Here is a 25,274-nt window from a genome sequence, read left to right as displayed (position 1 = left end):
GAAAGCCCAAAAGGAAACATTAAATCGGAAACCAAATTCAGGTTTTCTGAATTTGACTTTTCTACTATTCTATGACTTTAACTACTATTCAAAGTTAAAACAAACCTAGATTAGCATGTCATGCAAATGCAGAAGTTAAATCTTAAATTGGCCTGGTTCAACATATTGAGTAAAAAGGTCTTACCTCCACCTGATCGGTACGGACAGTAATGGTTTTTCCATACACTTTTAATGTAACCGCACGGCCATCAGGAGCTGGGCTGTTTTGAGCTGAGAGGTCAAACGGTGTGAGACCAAGCTTGGGAAGGCAGACTTTAGACAATTGATAGATGCACCTGCCCTCAAATCTATAGCTGTGCCCATCAAAGGTGATATATTCATAGTTTCCCGTGGAGATGCAGGTAGAAGAGCTAGCATAGCATCCGCGTATTCCATTGACCACTTTGCACTGCTCCCCAGTCTGGCAGGAAGCTGGGGTGCACACCACGACACCAAACCTGGGATCACACTTACAATGTGAAGTGCAGTCCTTGTTCCAGAATTCTTCTCCTGGCTTGTAGTAGATGCCATTGTGAGAGCAACCACAGCTCTCTATGGGCACACATTTGTCAATGCTAAGGACGTAGCCGTCGTTACACTGGCAGGTTTCCACACATTCCAATGTGCAAAACACGGGTGCGTTGAGGGAGGAACAAGTCGCTGGACATCTACTTCCACAAGACACATGGTGGCTATTTTCAGGACAAGGGACAGCTGTGAAAGGAAGTGAAAGGAATAACTATGATTTTCTCATTGTCTAAATTCCACGTAGCCGACCACCTTTTCTATACACCTTCCACACTTCAGGCAGTTATCTTCATGAGCTTCTATGCTCGTCTTCATTGATACATACCCACCTGTGTCCCTAAAACCTAGGACTTCCTGCTTCAGAAAGCAAGGCAGCCAACTATTGATCTCATCAGCCTTGTTAAGATCTCCTATTTAAGAAGATACAGTAGTCCTTGACTTAGTTCACTTAGTGACCATTCCAAGTTACAACGGCACTGAAAAAAGTGACTTATGACCAATTTTCACATGACCGTTACAGCATCCCCATGGTCATGGGATCAAAATTCAGATGCTTGGCAACTGACTCATATTTATGATGGTTTCAGTGTCCTGGGGGCGGGGTCATGTGATCCCCTTTTGCGAATTTCTGAGAAGCCAAGTATGGGGGAATCCAGATTCACTTAACAATTGCAGTGTTTCCCTTAACAACTGTGGCAAGAAATGTCGTAAAATGGGGCCAAACTCGCTTAACAAACGTCTCACTTTAACAACAAAAATTTTGGGCTCCGTTGTCGTCACTAAGTTGAGAACTACCTGTATTCCTTCCAGAAGGAGAACAAAAGTTGCTTAAATGTGTTATCCATCATTTGTCTGAAATGGTATAGAGAATTCCTGTTTGAGCAGGGGGCTGGACTAGAAGACCTTCAAGGTCCCTTCCAACTCTGCTCTTCTGTTATTTATTTATTTAACACAATTAGATTTTTTAAAAAAAATTATTTTGGTTTTTGCTCCTTACTTACATCGTGTTGGTCTTGTACTAGCTTTAATTGTTGTTAGTATGGATATTAAGCTAGAACACTGCAGACGACCAAATGTTCAGCACTTACGGCAATTGATGGGGGTTCTCCAATCACCAACTCGGCGGCCTTTCTGATGACACGCTTGAGCATAAGAGCTCACAGCTTGGCACAGAATGTCATGGTCTCCTCCATTCATACAAACATCTAAACCACAGTTGTCTAAGATAATGTTAGGATCTAAAACAGCATGACAATCCTGGAAGGGTCCATTTGAGACAGAGACGATCCCACAATATCCATCTGTTTTGTATTTTGCCAGCTGTTGCGGTTCACATACGGGGCATACACCTTTGCACTCATGGAAACAAAGTGGATCCCCGTCCTCCACTGTCCAGGAAGTAGCCCAGCTGATCACAGTGGGCAACAGAAAACCATTGGGGCTCCTTAGTTCATCCCCTGGCAGCTGGTTGAAATTACCGCAAAGTCCCTCGGTGTTTCCATAATAGCTACTAGACAGGTGGACGTCTACTTGCCACTTATAGTCAAAGGCCATCAATAGGCCAAAGTCGGTCTGCACATTGGCAGAGTTGCCACTTGAGAAGATCCGGATTTGACCTCCCAGAAGAGTTACTGGCAGGTTGAAGATCACCCCGTTAACCTGTGTCAGAAGGATTGGAAAAGAAATTTGCAAATAAGTGTGCTTTTAGGAAGCAAGAAGAGAGAGACAGATCAATCTGAGTTGGATTTCCCATCAGCAAAGCAAGGAAGGACAGACTGCAAGAAAGATACGACATTCAGATACTGCCCTCAATTACTCCCTCCTTAAGTGAAAAGCATTATAGCCCTTGACTTACGACCACAACTGAGCCCAACATTGCTAAGTGAGACAGTTGTTAAGTGAATTTTGCCCCAATTTAGGATCTTTCTTGCCACAGTTCCGTGAATCACTGCAGTTGTTAAGTTAGTGACACGGTTGTTAAGTGGATCTGGCTTCCCCATTGATTTTGCTTGTCCAAAGGTTGCAAAAGGGGATTACATGACCCCGGGACTCTGCAACCGTCATAAATATGAGTCAGTGGCCAAGCATCTGAATTTTGATCACAGGACCATGGGGATGCTGCAACAGGCATGTGAAAAATGGTCATGTCACTTTTTTCAGTGCCATTGTAACTTTGAACGGTTACTAAATAAACTATTGTAAGTCGAGGACTATCTGTACTTAAAAATGACAGTTAAGAATTTGGAAACATTTTCCTCCTATCAATTTGATTGAGAACTGCCCAGAGGTGGCTAAAAGATGGCTAGCTATATAAATGTTTTAAATAAATAGGGTAGGGGCGGAAATATAAAGTGAATTTTCAACATAGCAATTGATAAAACTGCTCTTACCCAGACTCTGCCATTTTCTTGTTTATAGATGGCTATCTCTTGCTCATACACACGCATTTGGACATGTCGCACGTAAGAGACAGCGTTGTTACCCCCTCGGTTTTCATTCTTTATCACCACTAAAAAGGGTACAAGGCTTTGATCGATGTCTGTCGACTGAGTGAGCACATAGGAACAAGTGCCTTGGAAGTCATAGCTGTAACCATCAAAGGTATGACAATGTGGGTCCCCCCAGCACCAACAGTGTCCCTGATAGTCCGGGACACAAACAGCCTGTCCATCCTTGACCTTACATGTCTCCTTGGGACGGCAAATCTTAACTTTGCAAGGATCTGGGGGGAAAAAAGATAGAACATAGAATCATCGATCTGAAAGGGAGCTCAGAGGTCTTCCGGTCCAAGGAAGAGACCTTATACTATCCCAGTCAAATGGCTCTCCAGTCTACTTTTGAAAACGTCCAGTGATTGGGCACTTACACTCTGCTAGGCAAATTCTTCCATAGTTTAATTGTTCTTGCTGTCAGAAAATTTCTCCTTACTTCTAGGGTGGATCTCTCTTTAACAAGATTTCACCCATTACTTCTGGCTCTTTGGGGAATATGTCAATCCCCTCTTCTCTGTGATAGCCCTTCAAGTACTGGAAGACAGTTAGCATGTGTCCCCCCCCCCAATCCTTCTCTTTGATAGACTGCAAAAAGTAGAAAGTAAGTCTAGAAGAGGATCAGTATGTCTTGAAATGTATATACATCTGCAGCTGGGATAACCCTGTGGTTATTCTCATACAACATGCTTAATCTGATTTCACAGATAGGCCATTTTCTAGGTTGCAGAATATATTGAAGCATAAATTAGCCTGGGTTCAAATAACCAAGACTTGCACCCCATGTGAAACCACACACAAAATCTACCACAGATTAAAACTAACCAGGTTTAGCAAGTTGAGCAAATATAGCCATGATGTTGGTTAGTGACTTGGTTAAGCATGTTGAACAAATACAGATTAAGTAGATGTTGTATTAGACCTATGTATAAAATCCTCCCAGGTATATAAATGCTCAGAAAGGCATTCTGGGAAATAGAAAGAATTAGAGTCCCTCCCACAGTAGAATGTCTATGTAGATTTTCACAGTCATCTGGATCATAATTATTCCAAAGGTGCTTTTTCACGAGGCCACTGGACTTTCTTGTTTTTCCTTTGAAGACATTTCATTTCTCATCCAAGGAGCTTCTTCAGCTCTGACTGGATGGTGGGGAATGGAAGGACTTATACTGCTTGCAGACAGTTAGTCATTTGCATTCTTTTAGAGAGTCATTGAGGCCACCTGGAGGTTTATCATCAGGGTCACCTGAGTAGTGCAAATGGGTGTGGAGCCTACTTGGAACTGCTGAAAGGACTGCGTTATAGACTGGAGATAGATGATGTCGTATCCCTCCCCCTTTGTTGAGAGAGGGCTGTTTAATTTTGACACAGATGGCTTCTTTGATCCCTCTTTTAAAAAGAATGCAAATGACCATTCCCCTCCATCCAGTCAGAGCTGAAGAAGCTTCTTGGATGAGAAGCGAAACATCTTCAAAGAAAAACAAGAAATCCAGTTGCCTCGTGAAAAAGCACTTTTGGGACTCCCATAGCAGCTACTAAAATTGAAATACATGCATTTCACACAACACTGCATGCAGCTTTAATCTATACCCACAGGATCATTGTCCAGCATGGCTGAACTACTGGTTACTCTCAAGATACCCTGATGGATGTAAAATCATATCCTTCTTTCTCCATCCATCAAGTACTGACAAGTGAGGTGGTATCATCCGCTACCTATGTTCTGGCACTGCATAATCCCATCCTTCACCACACAGGCTTCATTGGCCGCGCAAGCATGGTCTTCGCAGAAGAATCCTCCAGCTGGACTGCAGACACACTTCTCCTTGCAATTGTTTTGCAAGATGGGCACATCAGGCTGAGCGTTAGGAAAAACAACCACAGGTAAGAGAAAACGATCCAAAGCCACATTTTTTTAAACAATCGTATTGGGAGAAAGTTATAAACAGCAAGGCCAATCTCATTCAGGAACAGGTTCATGTACTTCTGCAATGCTTCCACCAGCTTTGTGGAAAGAACAAAGCTTATTTAGAAAATGCTTTGCAGCTACATGGAAGGTTCCTATAGAAGATCCTCATTGGTTCTTGGAAATACTAATTGTCTTGAAGCTGTAATTCCTTACTGGATTGAGGGAGAGGAATGGAATGCTAGATCGTCTTAGATACATATTAAGAATCTATAGAGGGATGGGATTAGAACTCAGAACACAGAATTGGAAGGGACCTTGGAGGTCTTCTAATCCAACCCCCTGCTCGAGCAGCAGACTTGTATCATTTCAGACAAGTGGCTGTCCTTTCTCTTCTTAAAAGCCTCTAGATTGCATTGGATTGCATCGGATTGGATCTAAGCAATTAGGGCCACTTGTCTCATGATCTTCCAGGGCTTTATGAAACGTTATCATACTGAGTTTTTCATTCCACTGCATTAATTTACAATGGAGCCATTCATAAAAGGACAACAATCCCCTGAAGACACCTTGAATGGTTTGCTTTTGCTGTGAGGTTCTTTTGTACCATCTAAAACAATAGAGCAATTTACCAGTTCCTGGATTAATTCATCCATCTGACCATCTGCACAGCGAGTGACATCAAGAGATTAATAAAACACTCTACAGGGAACAGGAACTGACTAATTAAGGAGTACAGTAATTCTCCTATAAAACTGAGCTGCACTTAACACAAAAGCTATTATAAGCAGTTAACAAATGAAATTAGTTTCTGATTACAAGCACAGTAACAGTCTAGCAAAGATAGGCTACCAATGCATCAGATTGGGGTGAATGGGAGGAAAACCTCCAAAACCTGGTCTCAAAAAAAAAAAGTCCCAGGGCCTGCAGCAAATTAACAATGTTATCTTGATTCCAGCTGAAAAAGTAAATAACAAACATAACTAAATGTTTAATACCAATGTGATTTTTGCAGACCAATCCAAGAAACAAACTGAGGTCCACCACTGCCTTCCTTTTCAACCTACCGGATAGTATGTGTTGTGTTCAAAGCAGCCACATTCATCCAGGGAGATGCATTTGAGGCTGTCCCAGAAGAAGCCGTCATCACACTGACAACCTTCAACACAAGTCATTGGGCATTCAAGGTGATCCGTAAGCCCAGCACAGGTGACTTCACAGATATTAGAACAGATGGCGAAATGGCTATTGGCTGGACAGGTGATCGCTGCAGAAGAACAGGTAAGAGGAACTAATCAGCTAAAGCAATGTTTCTCAACCTCGGCAACTTTAAGATGTGTGGGCTTCAACTCAGAGAATTCTCCAGCAGGCAGGAGTTGCCAAGGGTGGGCTGAAGTGCAACAACTAGTAGGTGGCAACAGTTAGCATTGTTTGTATTTTCTTACAAACATCTAGATCAGGGGGTCTCTAACCTTAGCAACTTTAAGACTTGTGGACTTCAACTCCCAGAATTCCTCAGCCAGCAAAAGATGCATTAGGGCTTATTTTCCAGTTAGGGCTTATATTTGGGGAAATGTGATACTAAATGTGTCTGGCTGGCTGACAATCTTAATTGGGGATTATTTTGGAGGTGGGGCTTATATTACCAGCATCCTGAAAAATCATGCTAGGCTTATTTTTCCGGTTGGGTCTTATTTTCAGGGAAACAAGGGTAGGAATAGACAGAAGGTGGTTCCTGGTGGGACAACCCTGGGCTGGACACCCCAGGCTGGCTTCCTCCTCTATCTTCTCTACATTTACCCTAATGATTATTGTAGAGATAATAGATAGCAATATTTCCTATTTGGGAATGCAAGGTGTCATACTAGCCAAAGCAATGAACTTTCTTGAGCTGTGGCCAAGTGAAAAGACAGGGGTGTTAAGTGCTGACTACCTTCTAATTATCTACTTAATTCTCTTTCTCTCTTCAGGGTTCTTAATTAAGGCTGTGCAAAGCATCAAAGATTCTATTTAGAGCCAATGTGGTCAAATCATCGTTTGAATTGAATCTTCACACCAATCTTCCAACAATTCAATGCAGCAAACAGAAGTGGGCACCTCTGAAGATTTGGTGGATTTTTTTTATCTATGTGTGCATATACGTTGGTCAGATCAACTCTTCAGATTGCACTGACTTTTTAATTTTGCATCAACTTTTGGAACCGAATCACAGAATCCTAGCTGGTTCACACAACCCCCTAGTCTTTATATTGGGGATATCCATCTTTTTCTATCTGTGTTCCAATTAGTAATGCTTCTTGATCGCTACTCACGACAGAAGTCTGGGCTCCTCCAAGGCTGGATGGTGACCTTGGCTTCTTGACAGGCTGCCACGTAGCTCTGGATGCTATGACACAAGATTTGTCTGTCCCCACCCCCAATGCACATATCAAAGACACAATGGTTTAGGTAGGAAATGGGATTCACAACACCATGGCAAGAGGCGAACGGCCCATCAGAAGCTGTGAGGAGCCCACAGAAGGAGCGCTGCTTTAAAAAATTTATCTTTTCCTCTGTGCAAATTGGGCAGTTCTTCCCAGAGCACCCATCTGAGCAGGGAATGCCAGGGGTCAGGATTTTCCAGGCAGCAGCAAACACAATCACATCTGAGGTCACCATGCCATCTGGTAGCTGAAGATCATCTTTCGGCTGTCCATTGTAGTTTCCACATAAGCCACCCAGATGACCCTGGTAGTTGTTGGGAACAGTGGTTCTCACATTGTAGAAGAGATCAAAGGTCAGCGTCAAACCAAAGGAAGCCTCAATCCTCTGATATAAGCCGTGCTGGTAGATTCGGAGTTTTCCATCCAAAAGTTTTACAGGGAGGCGATGGAGTATACCATTTACCTGTCAGAGTAAAATTATATCTTCCTGAAAAACTGTAACAGGGAGGAGGAGGAGGAGGAGGAGGAGGAGGAAGAGGAGGAGGAGGAGGAGGAGGAGATTTTTTTTTCATTCCCCTTGACCAAGGGGATGTGAAAGTAGAAACATTCCTAGAAATGGAAGTGATGATTTTGCTCCAGTTTGGAGAGAGGTAAGAGTTGGTTAGTTGGTTGAGGGTCAGTGCTGTCTCTGGTTGGCTATGTGGTTGATTTGAGTTGCCTTTGGAAAAGCACCTTTGGGGACCTGGATAACTGAAAATCACCATATACATTTTGAGACCTTTCCTTCAGATGGAATGGGACACTGGACATTTACTCTGTAATTCACCTAATTACTGTAATTACATCTACTATTATTCTACATGGGATGGAATTTCTCCAGAGGGCAGAGAAAACCACTACCATCACTACTCCACATGCACATCCAATGAACAGGGTTGAGAAACTCACCTGGGCATATCCCCATTTGTCTTTCAACAGAGAAAGCACTAAGTCCGAGACCTCCACCGTGACCACCTTGGGCACTGCAATGTTTCCATTCCCCGAGGCCTCATTCTGTACCACTACAGTGAAAGGGTGCAGGTTCACATTCTTTGTGATCAGCTTGGTTAGGATATAGGAGCAGGTGCCCTGGAAGTCATAGGGCAGCCCATCAAAAGTAAGGTAGAGACCTCCAACAAGAGAACAAGTGGCACTTCCAGTTGGGTAGCATTTCTGGTGTCCATCTTGTAGTTGGCATTGTTCGTTGGTACCACAAGGGGTCACTTCACATGCCACGCTCCCACCAGCCTGGCAGATGCAACGTTCTTGGCAAGTTGGATAGAAAACTTCAGAAACTGGATAATAGCGCCCTTGATGGAGGCAGCCACAGTTAGCCAAAGGTACACAAGCATCGTTACTCCGAATAAAGCCTTCATTGCAGACACAATTCTCTTGACACTTGGTGGGGCAAGGAGTTGGGAAATAAAGGCTGCTACATGCCTGGTCACATTCTTTAGCACACAATTCATAATGGCTATTGGCAGAACAACGTGGAGCTGAAAAGGAAAACAGAATGGATGAGCTATTCTCCAAAGCACCTGAAGGCAGGACAAAAAGCAACAGATGGAAACTAATAAAGGAGAGAACCAACCTAGAACTAAGGAGGAATTTTCTGACAGTTAAAACAAATAATCAGTGGAATGACTTGCCTCCAGAAGTTGTGGGTGCTCCAATATTGGAGGTTTTTAAGAAGAGACTGGACAGCCACTTGTCTGAAATAGCAGGGCTTTTTTTATCATAAAATGCCCAGAACGGAGTTCCAGCACCTTTTTTGGATGGAACCTTGTAGGATAGGCAAGGCAGGTTGTATGACGTGTGTGATTTCTGGCACCTTTTTTTTTTTTTTACAAAAAAAGCACTGTGAAATAGTATAGGGTCTCCTGCTTGAGCAGGGGGTTGGACTAGAAGACCTCCAAGGTCCCTTCCAGCTCTATTCTGATTGATTGAAAGATAAGCTATCCTTGATATCTCTACTCCAGTACAATTGCAACTTTCCGATGACTAAAGTGCTTTGATTATTTGAAAGCTAAGCATGAAGCATCTTTTCCATTTCTTCTCTTATCTACACTGACTCCTTTCTCTGTGTCTGGTGTTCCCAATCCTACTAGAAACGGACTTGTCTTCCCCAAGTCAAAACCCCCAGTTTACATCCCAGAGACTCACGGCAAAAGGTTGACATTCTCCAGGGGTAGATGGTGATGCCAGCAGCTTGACAGGCCTTCGCATAATTGGCAACTGCTGCACAGACAAAAGCGTAGTGTCCCTTGAGGAAGCAGGAGTCATAAATGCAGTCCTCAAAGGCAGCTTCTTGATCCACATGGCCATAGCATTCTCTGAAAGGCCCATTCGTGGCTACGATGAGCCCGCAATCCTGTCCTGAAGCCCGCTGCTGTTTTGCTAAGATGTCAACTCCTGGGCAGGTGGGATCTACGACCTCTTTGCAGCTGGGGTCATATGTCTTTGTGCCTTTAGCACCAAACACGGGGATTTGGGGAACAAGGATCCCCCCAGGCACAAGAGCATCATCCGCACGTTGGTTGTTGAAATTCCCACATAGGCCACAGAGCGTATTTCTATATGTGCCGGGTACAGTGACCGTGAGTTGGTGGTCCCAATTAAAGCTGACCGAGAGACCAAAGTCAGTATCAATCACAGCACTTGAGCCTTTCCGATATATCTTGACTTTTTTTCCAACAGCATTATAAGGCAGGCAGGTCAATATACCCCCAACCTATGAAGGAGAAATAGGATGCTTACGTTAAGCAAGTGAAAAGGAGCAATGGTGGGGGAAAAACAAAACCCAATCATATCCAAGTTACCTCTCATTTCTTTAGTCCATCTCAGGGTCTGCCTGCCTGAGACCAATAGCAAAAATAGGGAACTTTTTTTTTTTTTGACCAGATATCATAAAATGTTTGACATTATTCTACAGTAGCTGAAGGGGACAACGGTTGGAACAAAAACTAGGTGAGATCATGGGACTGATTTTTTTTCCATTGTTAAATACCAGGAACATCTGGAGATCCAAGCAGTTCAAATGGGTATTGCAAGCTTGAGCTCTATTGTAAGCTTGAGCTCTCTACAAGAATTTGAACTACTAACGGCCAAGGAGAATTAGCAGGAGATAAGAAGAGGAGGAATTCAAGTTGAGCTGGACATAGATCTCTTCTGGGCATGAAGGGACTCATGACTGATGATGTTTTTGATCCCTCCCTCCAGCTCAGACTGGTCTTCTCCTACAGACACATCTTTATGTACATCTATTCCGCATTAATGTGCGTATGTTTGCCTCTATTGCCTGGCGATGGGGCCTTCAAAAAAAGGACATGGAATCTCCTTGTAGCCAGAGTCTTAGAATACCCACTAACAGGAAGACACACCTATAGCACAGAAGCCAAGTATCCATCTTGGGATCCTATAGGAAATTTTACCCCACTTTTTAAATACTCAAATGATATATACAATCAGCTGGCCTGCAGAAAAAATAATAATGGCATTCTAATATTATTAATAGGAAAACAGCAACCAGCTAGATTCCTATCTGAAGCTGTTGTGTTACAAGAGTATATTGTCACAAGAAATCAGAAATGAGTTATTCACCACAAGAGGGATGGGATGTGTATATGTGAGGACAGGTATAAGTATGAAATGCTTGTATAGAGATATACATTTGTAGAGGTACATATAAATGTGGACCACTTTCTATAGGTTCCCCAATGTGGCAATTTATATGGTCCTCAAGACCAAAATGTTGCTTGTCTCCAGCAGACCTGGATTAGTTGTATCCAATGAAACTCAGTAGTTTATTAACAGCCAGATAGCTTTGTATGGCATCCAGTAGTTATATTTTGGTTTGAATGAAAAAGAGAAATGGCAAGCTGTCCCATTTTAGAGACCTCATGTAGTATCAGTCTATTGTAGGGCTCTGTTTATCTAATAAGCATCAAAGAGGGATCAAGATTGTAATAACCAGATACTACCCAAACTTACCAAGACTTTCCCAGGATATTGCCTACTGATTATGATCTCTATACCATAGACATTGACTTGTATACTCCGGGTCCAGGACACAGCACGGTTTCCCCGATACTCATTCTGGACATAGACACCAAACCAAATCAGATCCATGGGTTTTTCACACACTTCAGTGAGGACATAGGCACAGGGCCCTTGGAAATCAAATTTATAGTTGTCGAAGGAAATATAGTGGGGATCGCCATGAACTTTGCAGTCAACGAAGTCAATAGGGTAGCATTCCCTCACACCTTTTACAACTAGGCATTTTTCTGTGGATTTGCAAGCTTGTTGGGTGCACTCAACCCGATTCATGGCTGGGTTGCACACACATCGCTTTGTGCATTTATCATCGGCCCAGAAACCCTCATTGGGGGCAAAGAGGTAGCCTTTGTGCCAACATCCACAACTGCTCTTGGGGATGCATTTCCCCTGGCTCAGCACATAACCTGGCAGGCATTGACATCCTGCTATGCACACCGCTGGGCAGAGGAGTTGCTGCTGAGTTTGGGCATCCAGGCAGGTGGCTGGGCAGGCTGTTCCACATTGCTGGTACTCACTGTTGGGAGGACATTCCGATACTGTGTGAAGAAAAGAAAGAAAATGGTCAATATTTTCTTCCTTCCTGTGCAACCGAAGGGGCAAGAATGGACGGTGTCTCTTTAGAGATGTGCTAATATGCAGTGACAGGACTATATTTATCCCAGATTGATAAGTGGCTGCTGTCTAGAGAGCACATTACTGTAATAAGATCCTCACCTGTTGAAACCATTTAAAAATCAAATTAATCCTCATTCCCCATAATTAGACATAACACACTCCCAAATGGCCAGCTGCAAAAAGGGCTGGTAAATTTTGGAAACCACTTTGTGTTAGCTCTGACTTCAGCTCTTTGAAAGTGCATCACATTTTATAAGTTTGAATATGTCTAAATATATCAATCAATTGTCACTCAATCCGTTGTATTGATGTGGGGGGTGTTCCTTATTTTTGTCACCTCGGTGCCAATCCACTTCATGCAAATTCATCACCCGGTCCATTAGTAAGAGCATTTGTTTCACAAGTTTATCGAGAATTTGGTGGGGAATCACAAGGTCACAATGTAAAACAAGCGATCCCTAAAAAGGATAGCACAATTTGAGGCCACCAGGGTGGCATTTGTCCATCTCAAGACTTAATTCGTCTTGCAGGACTCCTTTCAAAGGTGGCTGCCAAATCACAGTTTTTTTTAAATATGGAAATAATAGGGGAATGTTCATGAATCCATTCTAAATTAACTGCAGTTTAGAATTTGCCTTCCTTGGAATACAGATCCAAATCCAAGTCAAAGTGATCCTCAACCTGCATGGAAAACATTTGAGTTTTCCTGATCAAAATGATGGGCATGCGGCATATGGCCAAGGAACAGCATAAAATCCTCACTGTGGTTTTTATATTGTTCCTAAATCCATTTTCAGCTATTTACCAAGTTTTAGTAAATTAAAGGCATATTTAAAACTGGGTAGGATAAGAGAGATAAAGACAGAGGAACCGATATGAAAAAAAAGGATAGCTGGATTTTAAGAAATATGATTTATTCAGAATACACTCGTAGAAATCTAATTCTCCAGATATCAGTATTTATATACAAAGAGGCTCCCCTGGCTTACGCATGCCCTGAAATTTGCGGAAGTACACTTATTCTTTAGAGAAAAGAACCAAAGGAGGAAAGAAAAGGAAGACAGCTCATGAGAGCTGAACGTGATTATAAACACAAAGTGCTGACTGATTGATTTTTAAGAATAGCATGGAATCCAGTGGAGAATTAAGACATGCAGAGTGTCTTTTGAAGCGAGTTCAAATTGAAAGTAATTATTTCGATTCAAGATTGTCAAGCAAACGCCTTTAATAAGATTTATTGAGATGAAAGGGATCAGCCCCTCAACTAGCTCCTATTTATGACCATTTTACTCATAATACAGGTAGTCCTCAACTTACGACCACAACTGAGCCCAAAATTTCTGTTACTAAGCGAGACATTAGTTAAGTGAATTTTGCCCCATTCAGGACCTTCCTTGCAACACTTGTTAAGTGAAGCACTGCAGTTGTTAGGTTGTTAATCACATGATTGTTAAGTGGATCTGGCTTCCCCATTGACTTGGCTTGTCAGAAGGTTGCAAAAGGGAATCACATGACCCTGAAGACACCGGAAACTGTTATGAATATGAGTCAGTAGCCAAGCGTCTAAATTTTGATCACGTGACCATAGGGATGCTGCAATGGTTGTAAGTGTGAAAAACGTTCACAAGTCACTTTTTGTGTTGTTGTAACTAAACAAATTGCTAGGACTGCCTGTACTTGTGGTATTTTCTTAGTTTCTTTCTAACAGCTTTTGGGGCAAGGTTCTTTTCACTGATAATGGAGGAGCTTGCAGCTAGCACTCTACAAAATTAGCTCCTGAATCCTCATCTGGGCACTCTAAGCAGCCTCAAGGTAGCATTTTACATCGTGCCTTGAATCCCTCACTTGGCATCCAGGTCTAATTCATTTCGGGGCTAGGGGACGCATTCCCACATTCCTTGCATACTTACAGCATCCGGCCAATTTTCTCCATTCACCAATCTGAACCCCTTCTTTCTGGCAGGCATCTGCATAGGACTCCAGGGCATCACATACAGATTGTCTGTGCCCTTCATTGGCGCAAACGTCATAAACACAACCTTCAAAGTAGAAGTTGGGGTCCACTTTAGAATGGCAAGAAGAGAAGGGACCACCAGAAGCCTTGGTTATTAGACCACAATATTGCTCAGACTGGTATTTCTGGGCCTGGTCAGGTTGGCAAGGCACACAAGGCCCGTGGCAATCATCCCAACAGGTGTCTTGGTCACCAACATCCACCTTCCAACTTTTTCCAAAGGCATTGGCATCTGGGGCCTTTGTTCCTGCTGGGGTTTGGAAGTCATCACCAGGATCCTTATTATAGTTCCCGCAGAGGCCACAGAGACTTCCATAGAAAGCGTTGCTGATGGTGACACGCAGGAGTTGATTCCAGTCATAAGATAGCCGGAGATCATAGTCAGTAATCACTAAGGCAGAGCCTCCACTTTGCAAGATTTGGAGAGACCCACCATTTAGGTAGATGGGGAGCTGTGCCTTCATGCCATTTACCTGCATTGCAAGAAAGGACAGTCACAAAGGTTGCAGCATTGCAACAATAAACAGAAGCAATTGTAATCTGGATCCCCAACTGGAAAGGAAGCGATTGCTTATATATTTTCCCTGCTCCTGGCCCAGGGTTGGAGGCAGGTTAAAAAAAAATAAAATAAAATAAGAGACTATCAAACTAATAAGGAGGGGAATCTAAGAATCTGAGTTTTATATTTATATTTATTTTTTATTAAATAGTTTTTATGATATAAAATTGAAAGAAAAAGGAAGTAAAGACAAGTAAAAGAAAAGAAATTAGAGAAAAAAGACAAATGAAGAAAATAGATGCAAAGAAACAGCTTTTGATCTTCACAGCAGTTACAAGTTCATTTATATTTTATCCTCTCTCTAAGGTTACAACATAGTTTCCTTCAAACCTAGAAATCACAAGGTCATTTTTTTTCTTTTTTCGGTAAAAAGTCCATAAAGGGTTTCCAGTCACAAATAAATTAATCTCCTTTCCCTGAAGAGACAAGTCAATTTTGTTATCTCTGCTAATTCTTTCATCTTCACCAACTATTCCTCAATTGTAGATATTTCGAAATCTTTCCATGTTTGTGCATGTTACAATCTCATAGCAGTAATCATAGATAAATATAAGCTTCCATGGCTCTTTTCCAATTGGTTGTCAATTAATCTCAGCAAGAAAAGTTATAATTTCAGTTGAATATTACTTCTTAAGATAGGAAGGAATTATTTTCCAGGGAAGCCTGAAGTATGCTGGGCATTCAGCTATGAGAATTTTTTTTTGTTCTAGCATACTACCCTAAAACACAGTTTGGTAGCTGATATTTCAGCACATTGAAAGACCCCAACTATTCTGTGACGTAAACACAAGATTGTCCCATGTTCTGATTTATTTTTCTGTATTAGTATTTTTGTGAAGACAGCCATTGCATTTTGTTAAAGCAGCATATTGTGTGAAATCAACTTAAAAAGAGCTTCATTATGATTAATTTAAACCTATGTTGTACTTTTAAATGAATCTTTTATGACACATTATATGCAAAATAGCATTCCATCAACAATGAAAAGCTTTTTTGTTTTGATACAGAGAAGATTTTGCCTTGAAAGTCAGTCTAACATTATTTTAAATAAATAAATATGAGCTTTGATTCTTATTCTGCTTGCTTTGCCTATTCTGCTTTCCCTTTAAAGTTATTTCTATGTATGTATTTAATTACTATATTTAATGAGATGCTGTTTTCCTTTTTTAGCTTCTTTTCTTGACTCCTACTCCAAAAATTAAACCAACATCTGTAGCCATTAAGTTAAATCTACAAAAATAGGCCAGTTGTCATTGTTCTAACAAGGGCTTAGGGCAAGTAATAAAAACTATTTTTGAATTCACTTTCATCAGGTTTCCTTTGAATCCGAAATAAGTCTTGGAAATCAGGTAGTGTTTTCCCAGGGCCACCTTAACCCTGGAGTTGTCTTTTACTCCATCTCTAGATTTTATGTTAGCTGACAAAATGTTCACGCTCTGATTTTTGAGGAACAGTACAAATAAATACAGCATTGCCCCCCCCCCCGAGTATCACTAAAGTCATTTTACAAATTTGAATGAGTGGCGTAAGGCCATCTAAATCAGTGCTTCTCAATTTTAGCATTTTAAGATATATGGACTTACAGAATACAGAATAACAGAGTTGGGAGGGACCTTGGAGATCTTCTTGTCCAACCCCTGCTCAAGCAGGAGACCCTATACCATTCCAGGCAAATGGCTGTCCAATCCCTTCTTTAAAAACCTCCAGTGATGGAAGGTTTTCCACCCATAACTTTTGAAGCAAGCCATTTCACCGGTTAACTGTTCTCTGTCAGGAAATTTCTCCTTAGTTCTAGGTTGCTCTCTCCTTGATAAATTTCCATCCATTACTTCTTGTTCTGCCCTCAGGTGATTTGGAGAATAGATTGACCCTCTCTTCTCTGTGGCAGCCCCTCAAATATTGGGAGATGGCCATCATGTCCCCACTAGTCCTTCTCTTCATTAGGCTAGATATACCCAGTTCCATCAACCATACACTACAGCAGGGGTGTCAAACTCAATTTCATTGAGGGCCGCATCAGCATTGCAGTTGCCCTCAGGGGGCCAGGTGGGTGTGGCCAGGGTGGGTGCGGCCTACTGGGTAGGTGTGGATGGAGTGGGTGTGGCCTACTGGGTGGGTGTGGCCAGCTCTACATCATTTGCATCAAAGGTGCCTGTGGGAGTTTAGGCAGGAGTGGGATAGATCTGAGGGTCTCTGGCAGAACAGGGTGGGACCAGGGCAAGTGCCAAGGCATGGTCCACTGGAGGAGCCTCACTGTTCCTCTCAGGCCATGCCGGGGGGGGGGGAGTTATGGAGCTAAGACTGAATGCATTTCAACATAGATGGCCACGACAAAATTGTACATTGGCTCCCGGCTGGCCTGGGCCAGGGCCAAGGCAGCGGGGCCCATTCCCTCACTGTTTCCAGGATGGCTTTGCAGGCCACATGAAAACACTTCCCAGGCCGCATCCGGCCCCCAGGCCTTGTGTCTGACATGTCTGCACTACAGTATATGTCTTAGTCTCCAGCTGCCTAATCATCTTTGTTGCTCTTCTCTGCACCCTCTCTAGAGTCTCAACATCTTTTTTGTGTTGTGGTGACCAAAACTGAACACAGTATTCCAAATGTGGTCTTACCAAAGCAGCATAAAGCATCACCATCACTTCACATGACCTTGATACCTATCCCTCTCTTGACTGCATTGATTTTTGGGTCAGCTACATCCATTGCTGGCTCATACTTCAATGGTTGTTCACTAGGACTCCTAGGATTCACAGTTATGGCTTTTGAGTCATGTACCACCTACTCTGTACTTGTGCATTTGGTTTTTCTTGCTTAAGCTGGGATATTCTGGGAGTTGGTCCACGCATCTTAAAATGGTTAAGGTGAAACACTGATCTAAATGGTGTTGGGAAGCAATTCTTCAAGCAGTTGAGATCAATTCTGAATCATCTCTTACCTTCACAAAACCATTTTCTGATCTGGATATTGTGATAGTGTATCCATAAATCTTAGCAGTCACCATCCCAACATAGGAGACACGTTTACTCCCCCTGTTTTCATTCTTGGCATAGATGTGGAAAGACGGGAGTCCAAAGATATCGCCACATGTCTTGGCAATTGTATAGGTGCAGGTCCCTTGGAAATCATACTTAAACTTATCAAATGTAGTGTAGTGAGGGTCACCCCATATCTCGCAGGTAGCGTTTGAAGTTGGCACACAATGCGGCTGACCGTTGATCATCTTGCATTCAAGGCCTTTTTCGCACAGGACATGGCTGCAACTGAGAGGACCTAAGGACCGGATATGCAATTTTAATCATTAGTCCTATGTTAATGGAAGAATCAGATTCAAAGCAAAAATGCATTGCTATTTTCAGCAGTTGATCAAACCTGGCTTTGGATTTCAAAAGTTTCAGAGAATCATGGAACACTCCTCTTGACGGGCTTCCTTCTTCCTTCAGCCCACACATGTCCCCAAGTAAGCTCAGCTGACTATAATAGTCATAGCTCCCTAGGTCAAAGATATGTTGCTTTTGGTGCTATTTTAATGTGTCACAATGCCTCAGGGTGATGACTTACAATAGTTCATTTAGTGATCATACTGAAAAAAGTGACTTATGACCGTTTTTCACACTTACGACCATTGCAGCATCTCCCTGGTCACATGATCCAAACTCAGATGCTTGGCAACTGACTTGTATTTATGACAATTGCAGTGTCCTACAGTCACGTGATCCCCTTTTGCAACCTTCTGACCAGTAAAGTCAATGGGGAAGTCAGATTCGTTTAACAACCAGGTTACTAAATTAACAGCTGAAGTGATTCACTTAACAAATGTGGCAAGAAAGATTGTACTGTAAAATGGAGCAAAATTCACTTAACAAATGTCTCACTTAGCAACAGACTTGGGCTTATTGTTGTCGTAAGTTGAGGACTACTTGTATCTTAATGGCAATTTAGAAAGCTCCAAAGTTCACCCTTGGGAGCCCAGAGTAGACATAAACTATAATCTGGGTTCAGTAAACACCTAGCTTGTTTATGGACATCTACCAGTTCTCTAGAGGTCATCCATTCTGAAGACGTGTCCCATCCATCTCATCTCAAGACCGTGTCTCCAACTTGGAGCTCTTGGTCACAGCAGTAATTCAAGGAGAAGAAGTGAATAGAGGGGGAAATAATAATGGGACATCAAATCATCCCATGAAGTTGAATGGTGGACTATTAAGGCAGAATAACAGAACAACAGAAGGGACCTTGGAATTCTTCTGGTCCAATCCACTGCTCAAGCAAGAAACCTTACACCATTTTAGACAAATGGTTGTCCACTCTCTTCTTTAAAACTTCTAGTGTTGGAGCACCCAAAACTTCTGGAGACACAATGCATGTTTACAGAGTAGAAAGGGCAGTCACTAAGCTCAGTGACAGCCATCCTTAGAAGGCTTTAAAAGAGGATTACATCAATAATCAGACAAGATTTTTAATGGCTGTTACTCACTGTGGCACTAAATGCCATGCACTTAATCTTAAATGCCATTCAATGTCATTTGAAGGGAGATGACTGTTTTGAGATGTTGGCATTTTGTTAGACATCATGGGAAGACAATTCAAAACTAAGGCCATTGCAAAGAAGTGCCCCCACTCCCTAGGTTTCCTTACCCCCCCGATGTTGCAGTAAAGGGCAAATAAATTGGCCATTAGGATGCTATTGAGAAGGATTGCAAGCTCCCCTTATCCAGGCCCATAGCCAAATGGCTGAAATCAGCACTGGTATTACTACAATATTCTTTGCTCTTTCATTAAAAAAATTTGGAAGACACAATGTTCCCTTCCAATAGCACTTAGCGCTAGCATTTAGATTTTATATACCTATTCACAGTATTTTACAGCTCTCTCTGGGTGGTTCTACAGAGTCAGCATATTGTCCCCAACAATCTGGGTCCTCATTTTACTGACTTCAGAAGGATAGAAGGATGAGTCAACCTTGAGCCTATCAGGCTCAAAGGAATCAAACTCCTGGCAGCATGAGCAGAGTTAGCCTGCAATACTGTATTCTTACCACTGTGCCACCATGGCTCTTAAATATTCCAGATATCTTCCCATTCCCCAAAACTTGAGTATAAGTCAGAGGACATTCTACTCACCTTGCAAATTACCACCAAAAGTCCCATAGCAGTCCATGCTTGCCACACCCACAATGAGGAGGCCAAATGGTAAATTCGGATGTTCCACTCTATAGGGGAAAAGCACCACCTGCAACTGATACAAGGCCCAAGAGAAAACTGTGCCGGGAATCGGATTCCATTCCAACTTAGGTAGGGCCTGGCCTCCCACTAGGAGACCATTGATCTGCAAAGTCTCTACCACCAAAATGGCAAAGTTCGCAAAATTAGGCTGCCCAGCCACACTGTAGATTTGGCTGTATGAGTCTGTATCAGGAATCCCCATCAAAAAGGTGTCGTACGAAAAGGATTGGTAAGTAGCACCTGTGCTATAGAAAAGTACTTGCACAGGCACATCGGCTTGCACAAATAATGGTGTTTTAGGCAAGAGACTAATTGACAGGACTTGCCCACCGTTCAGATTTACTGCCTGCCTTTGTGCACCCATTTGGTATTGTATGGCTGTGGTTCGGGAGGCGGAAATAAACACTATGTCACTCTTTGTCTGCCAAGATATGGGTGGGACTATGTAGTTCTTCCTCCATTCTTTCACTGGCCTGAGCTGCTCAAAGACAAAGTTGCATTTGGTGTATTTCCATGAACAGATATGACCCACTAGGACTACCACTGGCTTCTGAGAGACAATTCTGGTGCCAGAAAAGTCCCCTGTCGCTTGCAACTGGATTCCTTGAAAAGCAGCCAGTGTTACTGTAAGTTTACTTCCAGCAGAGTAAGTTTTGCCTTCGAAGACCACCTGTGCTGTCAGATAGATCTCTACCACATTAGATTCTTCGTAAGATAAGGCTGCAAACTGTGGGAAAGCCCCCCTAGGACCTCCCGTTGGGGTGACAACATAATGCTCAGTTCCTGAGGCACTTCTAGGGAAGAGTTGTGAAATTTCAGTGCTCAGAGGCTTGGAGCTGAAAGATACCACTGAAATATCTTTGTCTGCAGAGACGCGAACCACGTTGGGGAACACTTTGCTACCCGTGATTTCAATAGAGGGAGGGAGGACGATGGACTCCAGCTTTCCTTTATGCACAATAACGGTCTTCGTAAATTCCTTCTCACAGACGTTGCACGGGACAGAAACGGTGACGGTAGTCTGGTCAAAGACGCCAGTAATTTGAAGCTGTAACTTGGGGGTCTGTGTCCCGAAATTTTGCATGTAAGAGGTGATAAAATCTCTTCCTATGCTTTGACTCAGGCAGGTCGCTGGGAGGGGAAGATGAAAAGAACAGATGGGGAGAGATGGTTACATTGGATCTGCTCAAATTCCAACTTCTGTTTTAGTTGCAGCTTTAACCTCCTTTTAGCTTCTGTTCAAAAGGAAGAATTGTCCCAAAGGTACTTTTTCAAGGGAATGTCTTTGTTTTTCCTTGAAGACATTTCGCTTCTCATCCAAGAAGCTTCTTCAGTTCTGACTGAATGGGGACTGACCATTCAATCAGAACTGAAGAAGTTTCTTGGACGAGAAGCAAAATGCCTTCGAGGAAAAACAAAGAAAGTCTAGTTGCTTCTTGAAAAAGTAACTTTGGGACAATCCTGACCTGGATGACTGTTCTCCACAGAGAAAAGGAAGAATTAGGAACAGATCCCTCATCCCCCATTATTAATCACCCTCAACTAGGATTCAAAGGAACTAATGTAATTTCATTATGTGTCCCCAAGTCCTGATCTGAATTATGGCTATTCCTGGGCTCAGAGGCTGAAAGAAGGATAGAAATAAAATCCAGAAATTAGGATAAAGATGGGAAAACACTAGCTAAAGAAGCCAGTAATGCTGGGTTGCATAAAATTATTGCAGATAATCTTTATGCCTTTTTGAAGCCTCGGTCATAATTCTGGCATTCTTCCTTGAGGCTCTATATGGGAAGACACCACCGAAGAACATCATAATGCAATATTTTTGAAAAAAGCAAAAATAGGATATGGATTAAATAAGGGGAAATTGAGTGCAAAGGCAATTAAAATATGCTTTGGCTAGAAAAGATATTTTAAACTGATATTATTAGAAAAATGTAACAAATGTGGATATGCAATTGTATGCTTACTAACCATAATAAGAATTGTATTTGCTTAATGCGGAAAAACTATTGCTAGAAGAGAAGATGTACTGGCGGGTGTAATATTGGACTTAGTTGAAAGAAGCTTATATGTACCACAGAATTACTAATAGACACAGTCATCACGTTGTCTATTGAGCACTTGTTTGTGAAAATAGAAAATTAATAAAACATTTATAAAAAATGCAATATTTTTCTGCAGGCATCTCAAGGAAATACAGGGAGGGGAAAGGAGAGGAGATAGGATGGGATGGGAGGAGGGAGAGTGGAGGGGACAGGAGAGGAGGGCGTTTTTAAAGCCTTGGTGTTACTCACCCCAGAAGCTGCAGAGCCAGAAGCAGAGGAGGAGGTCTTTTATCCTCCCCATAGCTGCTTAAAAAGAAGAAAAAGAAAGCCTTCAGATCAACGGTTCTTGGAGGCGATATTTGAAATGCCAACAAGGTTAAAGCAGATGTGAGTATCTGTCATGGTTCCATTGCTGCAATCTTCCAAAGCATTCCTGAGAACTTAGTTTAGAAGAATCTACTGGTACCATCACAGAAAACAAAACAGTCCTATAACTCCTTAAAAATTAACTAGATTGTCACAATGGTTATAAAACAAACTTATGGGAAAGGAGAAGGCATGCATAATTTTTAAAAAGGGCACAGATTTGTATATTTTATGCATACGCATACATACACATTTTGAAATAACAGCAATCATTTAAATAGGAATACCATTTTTCTCTATAACAGGAAAAGAGGAACCGGGTGACATTTAAGTCTCTGCTATCAAACTCCTGTCCAAGTGATGGATAATTTTAAGTCATCTGCTTTTCTTTGTGTGGCTCTTTATTTTCAAACCTGGCCTGGAAAGGACATCTTTATCTTAAGCTGAGGATCTTACTTTATGTATGCAGCATATTGAAGGAACAGAAGAAGCTGTATTTATTTTATGCTCCTTGTAAGAATACAGCCTTTAAATAAGCAACTTGCAAAGAGCACTCATCACCATCTCAGCAAAGAAAGATTTGAATTTTCACCTCCATTTACACATTCATTACACTCTGGCTTTGTAGTGTGAATCAGAATAATAGACACATTAAGTTATCATGCCCAACCATAGTTTAGCACAGGAGCAAAGTTCATGTACTTTATACAAACCACAAGCTCCCCTTTTGCATCCTTCAATAGACCTTTTCATAGGATGCCAAAGAGACAAAATAGGTGTTTGAGTCTTACAGAGGTTTCAGGCATCCATCTCCACTCAATCACTGGACCAGTCTTGAATCCTGGCCATACACAATACAGTAATGCAACCTTCAGCATGACATGCAAAGCATAATGTTCTTTACAAACTAATGGAAGTTGCACACTCCTCAGGATAACAGTTGTACACTGTTGAGCCTGAGGAGCAGAAGTCACAATTAGCTGGGGGCTCTAGTGCCCCCTCTTCTCTCCTCTCTCTGCCAGTGACTTTAAAGAAGAGTTAGCAATTTGACTTTTGTTTGCATTTAGCACCATTAGCATTCAGCATTTCAACTGCATCCTTGATTTGGTTCAAGCCACAATGGTGCATTCAAAGAAACCTGTTTTGTTGGAAATGCCAAGAAACCAAAGTTAGCACTGACCAAAGCTAGCCAGATAATGTGACAAAACTAGGCTAAGTAAAACTAGCAGCTTCCAAACTCCTTCTTGAGATTACACAATTTGAGAGAAGGAAAACCGTAGGCTCGTGGCAGCTTGTTGCAGTTTGCTCTTGATCTACTCATTATGATCAAACATGACTTCCAGCTTGTTGCCAGAAGCCTTACTCAACCCATCTAGAAACATGGCAATCCCACCCAATGGAACAAGGTATAATGTCCTCTTCCATTATACCTTCACTCGTCCGTCCTCTCGCCTGCAGATGGGTTCTGTGGATCCCAATGCTGAATTCTTGTCACCCATTTATATAGTTTGAGTAGTGAAGCCTAGCTTCTCCTTATCCTCCATCTGAAATTATTTGTATTCCCCCCTACTTGGAGGAAACAGCCAGTTCAACCTGCTATCCTACCTTTATTTTACAAACGCTCATGTCAGTTGTCATATAAACATCAAGTTAATGAGTTCCTAGTGGAATGTGGGTGGAATGTTATCTGCCATGTCATAAAAAATATCCAAATCCCCTAGCCTTTAGATTTTAATTATAATTATTTTAATACATGTGATTCAAAAAAAAGTTCTGCCTTTTTTTTATCAGTACCCAGCTAGATCATGTGCAATTAATTTATGCGCTTCTTGCATTCTACAGATGTACTAGTCATTTCTCAGGCTTTCCACAAATGAATTCTGATGTCCTATTACCCAAAATTAATGGGACAGAAAGTACCATCAACACTGTTAGAGCAGGCATACAAGCACACTGATCAGCCTGAGGTTCTGTGGAATCTTCAAAGGGACCAAGTAAAGTCTGGGTGTTTTGGTTTGATGGGGCCAGACGTCCTGGAGCAGAGATTGACCTATATTATCTTGAGACTTAGCACAATCAAAGCTGATTTAACTAGTCATTCAGAATTTCCCTCTACATGAAGCTGTAGTTTTAATTTCTGAGAAAGACATAGCCTTCAGATAGGATCAATCTCATTTTTGCACCAAAAAGGCTGATCTAGAAGGCAACTCTTCTGGACACAGAAAAATGGAAATCTAGCCGCCGGGGAAAGATTATTGTAGCCTCCAACTCCCCAGCCCATCCATATGCATTAAGGCTATCTTGTCATCAAACTAACTGAGTTTTTACATGAATTCTGGCAATGGAGTGTTTTCCAAATGTTGGATCTGCAAATGGATCATGTAAGCAGATCTGTATGCCTGAGTCCCACCTACGGGACAGGTCTTCTGGAGGTATTCTGAAAATATCCTATTTCCACCCACCTTCCCACCCCCCCACCCCCAAAAAACTAAAAAAAAATTGTCAAAGGCCTTATTCAGAGAACAAGTTGCCATCTTTGATAGACCAGTTATCCAAATTAGGATAGGCAACTTGCATGGAGACTAAGAACTGCAAATCAGTAAAATTCTAGTCTATGAGGGTGAAGATCTGGTCCCCAAGCTTATTGGTTGGTTTCTGAATGTTTCATTACCAAGCTAGGTAATCTCTTCAGTGGAGTTTAGGGGATGTCTGTATCAGTGTTCTTCTGTTTATAAGGGCTTCAAGGCTTCACAAGACCCTCACTTGAAACACACCTACATCTGAAGCACTTATGAACAGAATAACATTGACACTGGACATCTTATAAACTCCGCTGAAGGTGTTACCTAGCCTGGTAACGAAACATTCAGAAATCAACCTGCAAGCTCAGACAACAAAATTTCGCCCTCATCCCACACCCAAGCTACAGACATTCACCACTATTGCAATTCTAGCCTATTTCTT

The 25,274-nt window shown here is 42.0% G+C and overlaps 1 protein-coding gene across 1 annotated transcript in view; it reads right to left on the bottom strand.

The window, feature by feature from the left end:
• The window catches only part of LOC120300047 (IgGFc-binding protein-like), a 36,530-nt gene extending 15,550 nt beyond the window's left edge, over positions 1-20,980 (bottom strand). The window contains exons 1-11 of the mRNA XM_039325546.1: positions 20,370-20,980; positions 19,795-19,883; positions 11,415-12,019; positions 9,588-10,155; positions 8,334-8,920; positions 7,566-7,848; positions 6,030-6,229; positions 4,773-4,914; positions 2,958-3,289; positions 1,656-2,226; positions 185-753 (exon numbers count right to left, since the gene is read on the bottom strand). Of these exons, the coding sequence (XP_039181480.1) occupies positions 185-753; positions 1,656-2,226; positions 2,958-3,289; positions 4,773-4,914; positions 6,030-6,229; positions 7,566-7,848; positions 8,334-8,920; positions 9,588-10,155; positions 11,415-12,019; positions 19,795-19,883; positions 20,370-20,980 (4,557 nt within the window). The remainder of the gene's footprint in view (positions 1-184; positions 754-1,655; positions 2,227-2,957; positions 3,290-4,772; positions 4,915-6,029; positions 6,230-7,565; positions 7,849-8,333; positions 8,921-9,587; positions 10,156-11,414; positions 12,020-19,794; positions 19,884-20,369) is intronic.
• Between the last annotated feature and the right edge of the window lie 4,294 nt (positions 20,981-25,274).

The sequence above is a fragment of the Crotalus tigris genome, unplaced genomic scaffold (genome assembly GCF_016545835.1).
Source record: "Crotalus tigris isolate CLP2741 ecotype Arizona unplaced genomic scaffold, ASM1654583v1 scf7180000024338.4412243, whole genome shotgun sequence".
NCBI classification, from domain to species: Eukaryota; Metazoa; Chordata; class Lepidosauria; order Squamata; family Viperidae; genus Crotalus; species Crotalus tigris.
The sequence above is the reverse complement of the archived record's forward strand: the minus strand, read 5'-3'. Positions and strand labels throughout refer to the sequence as shown.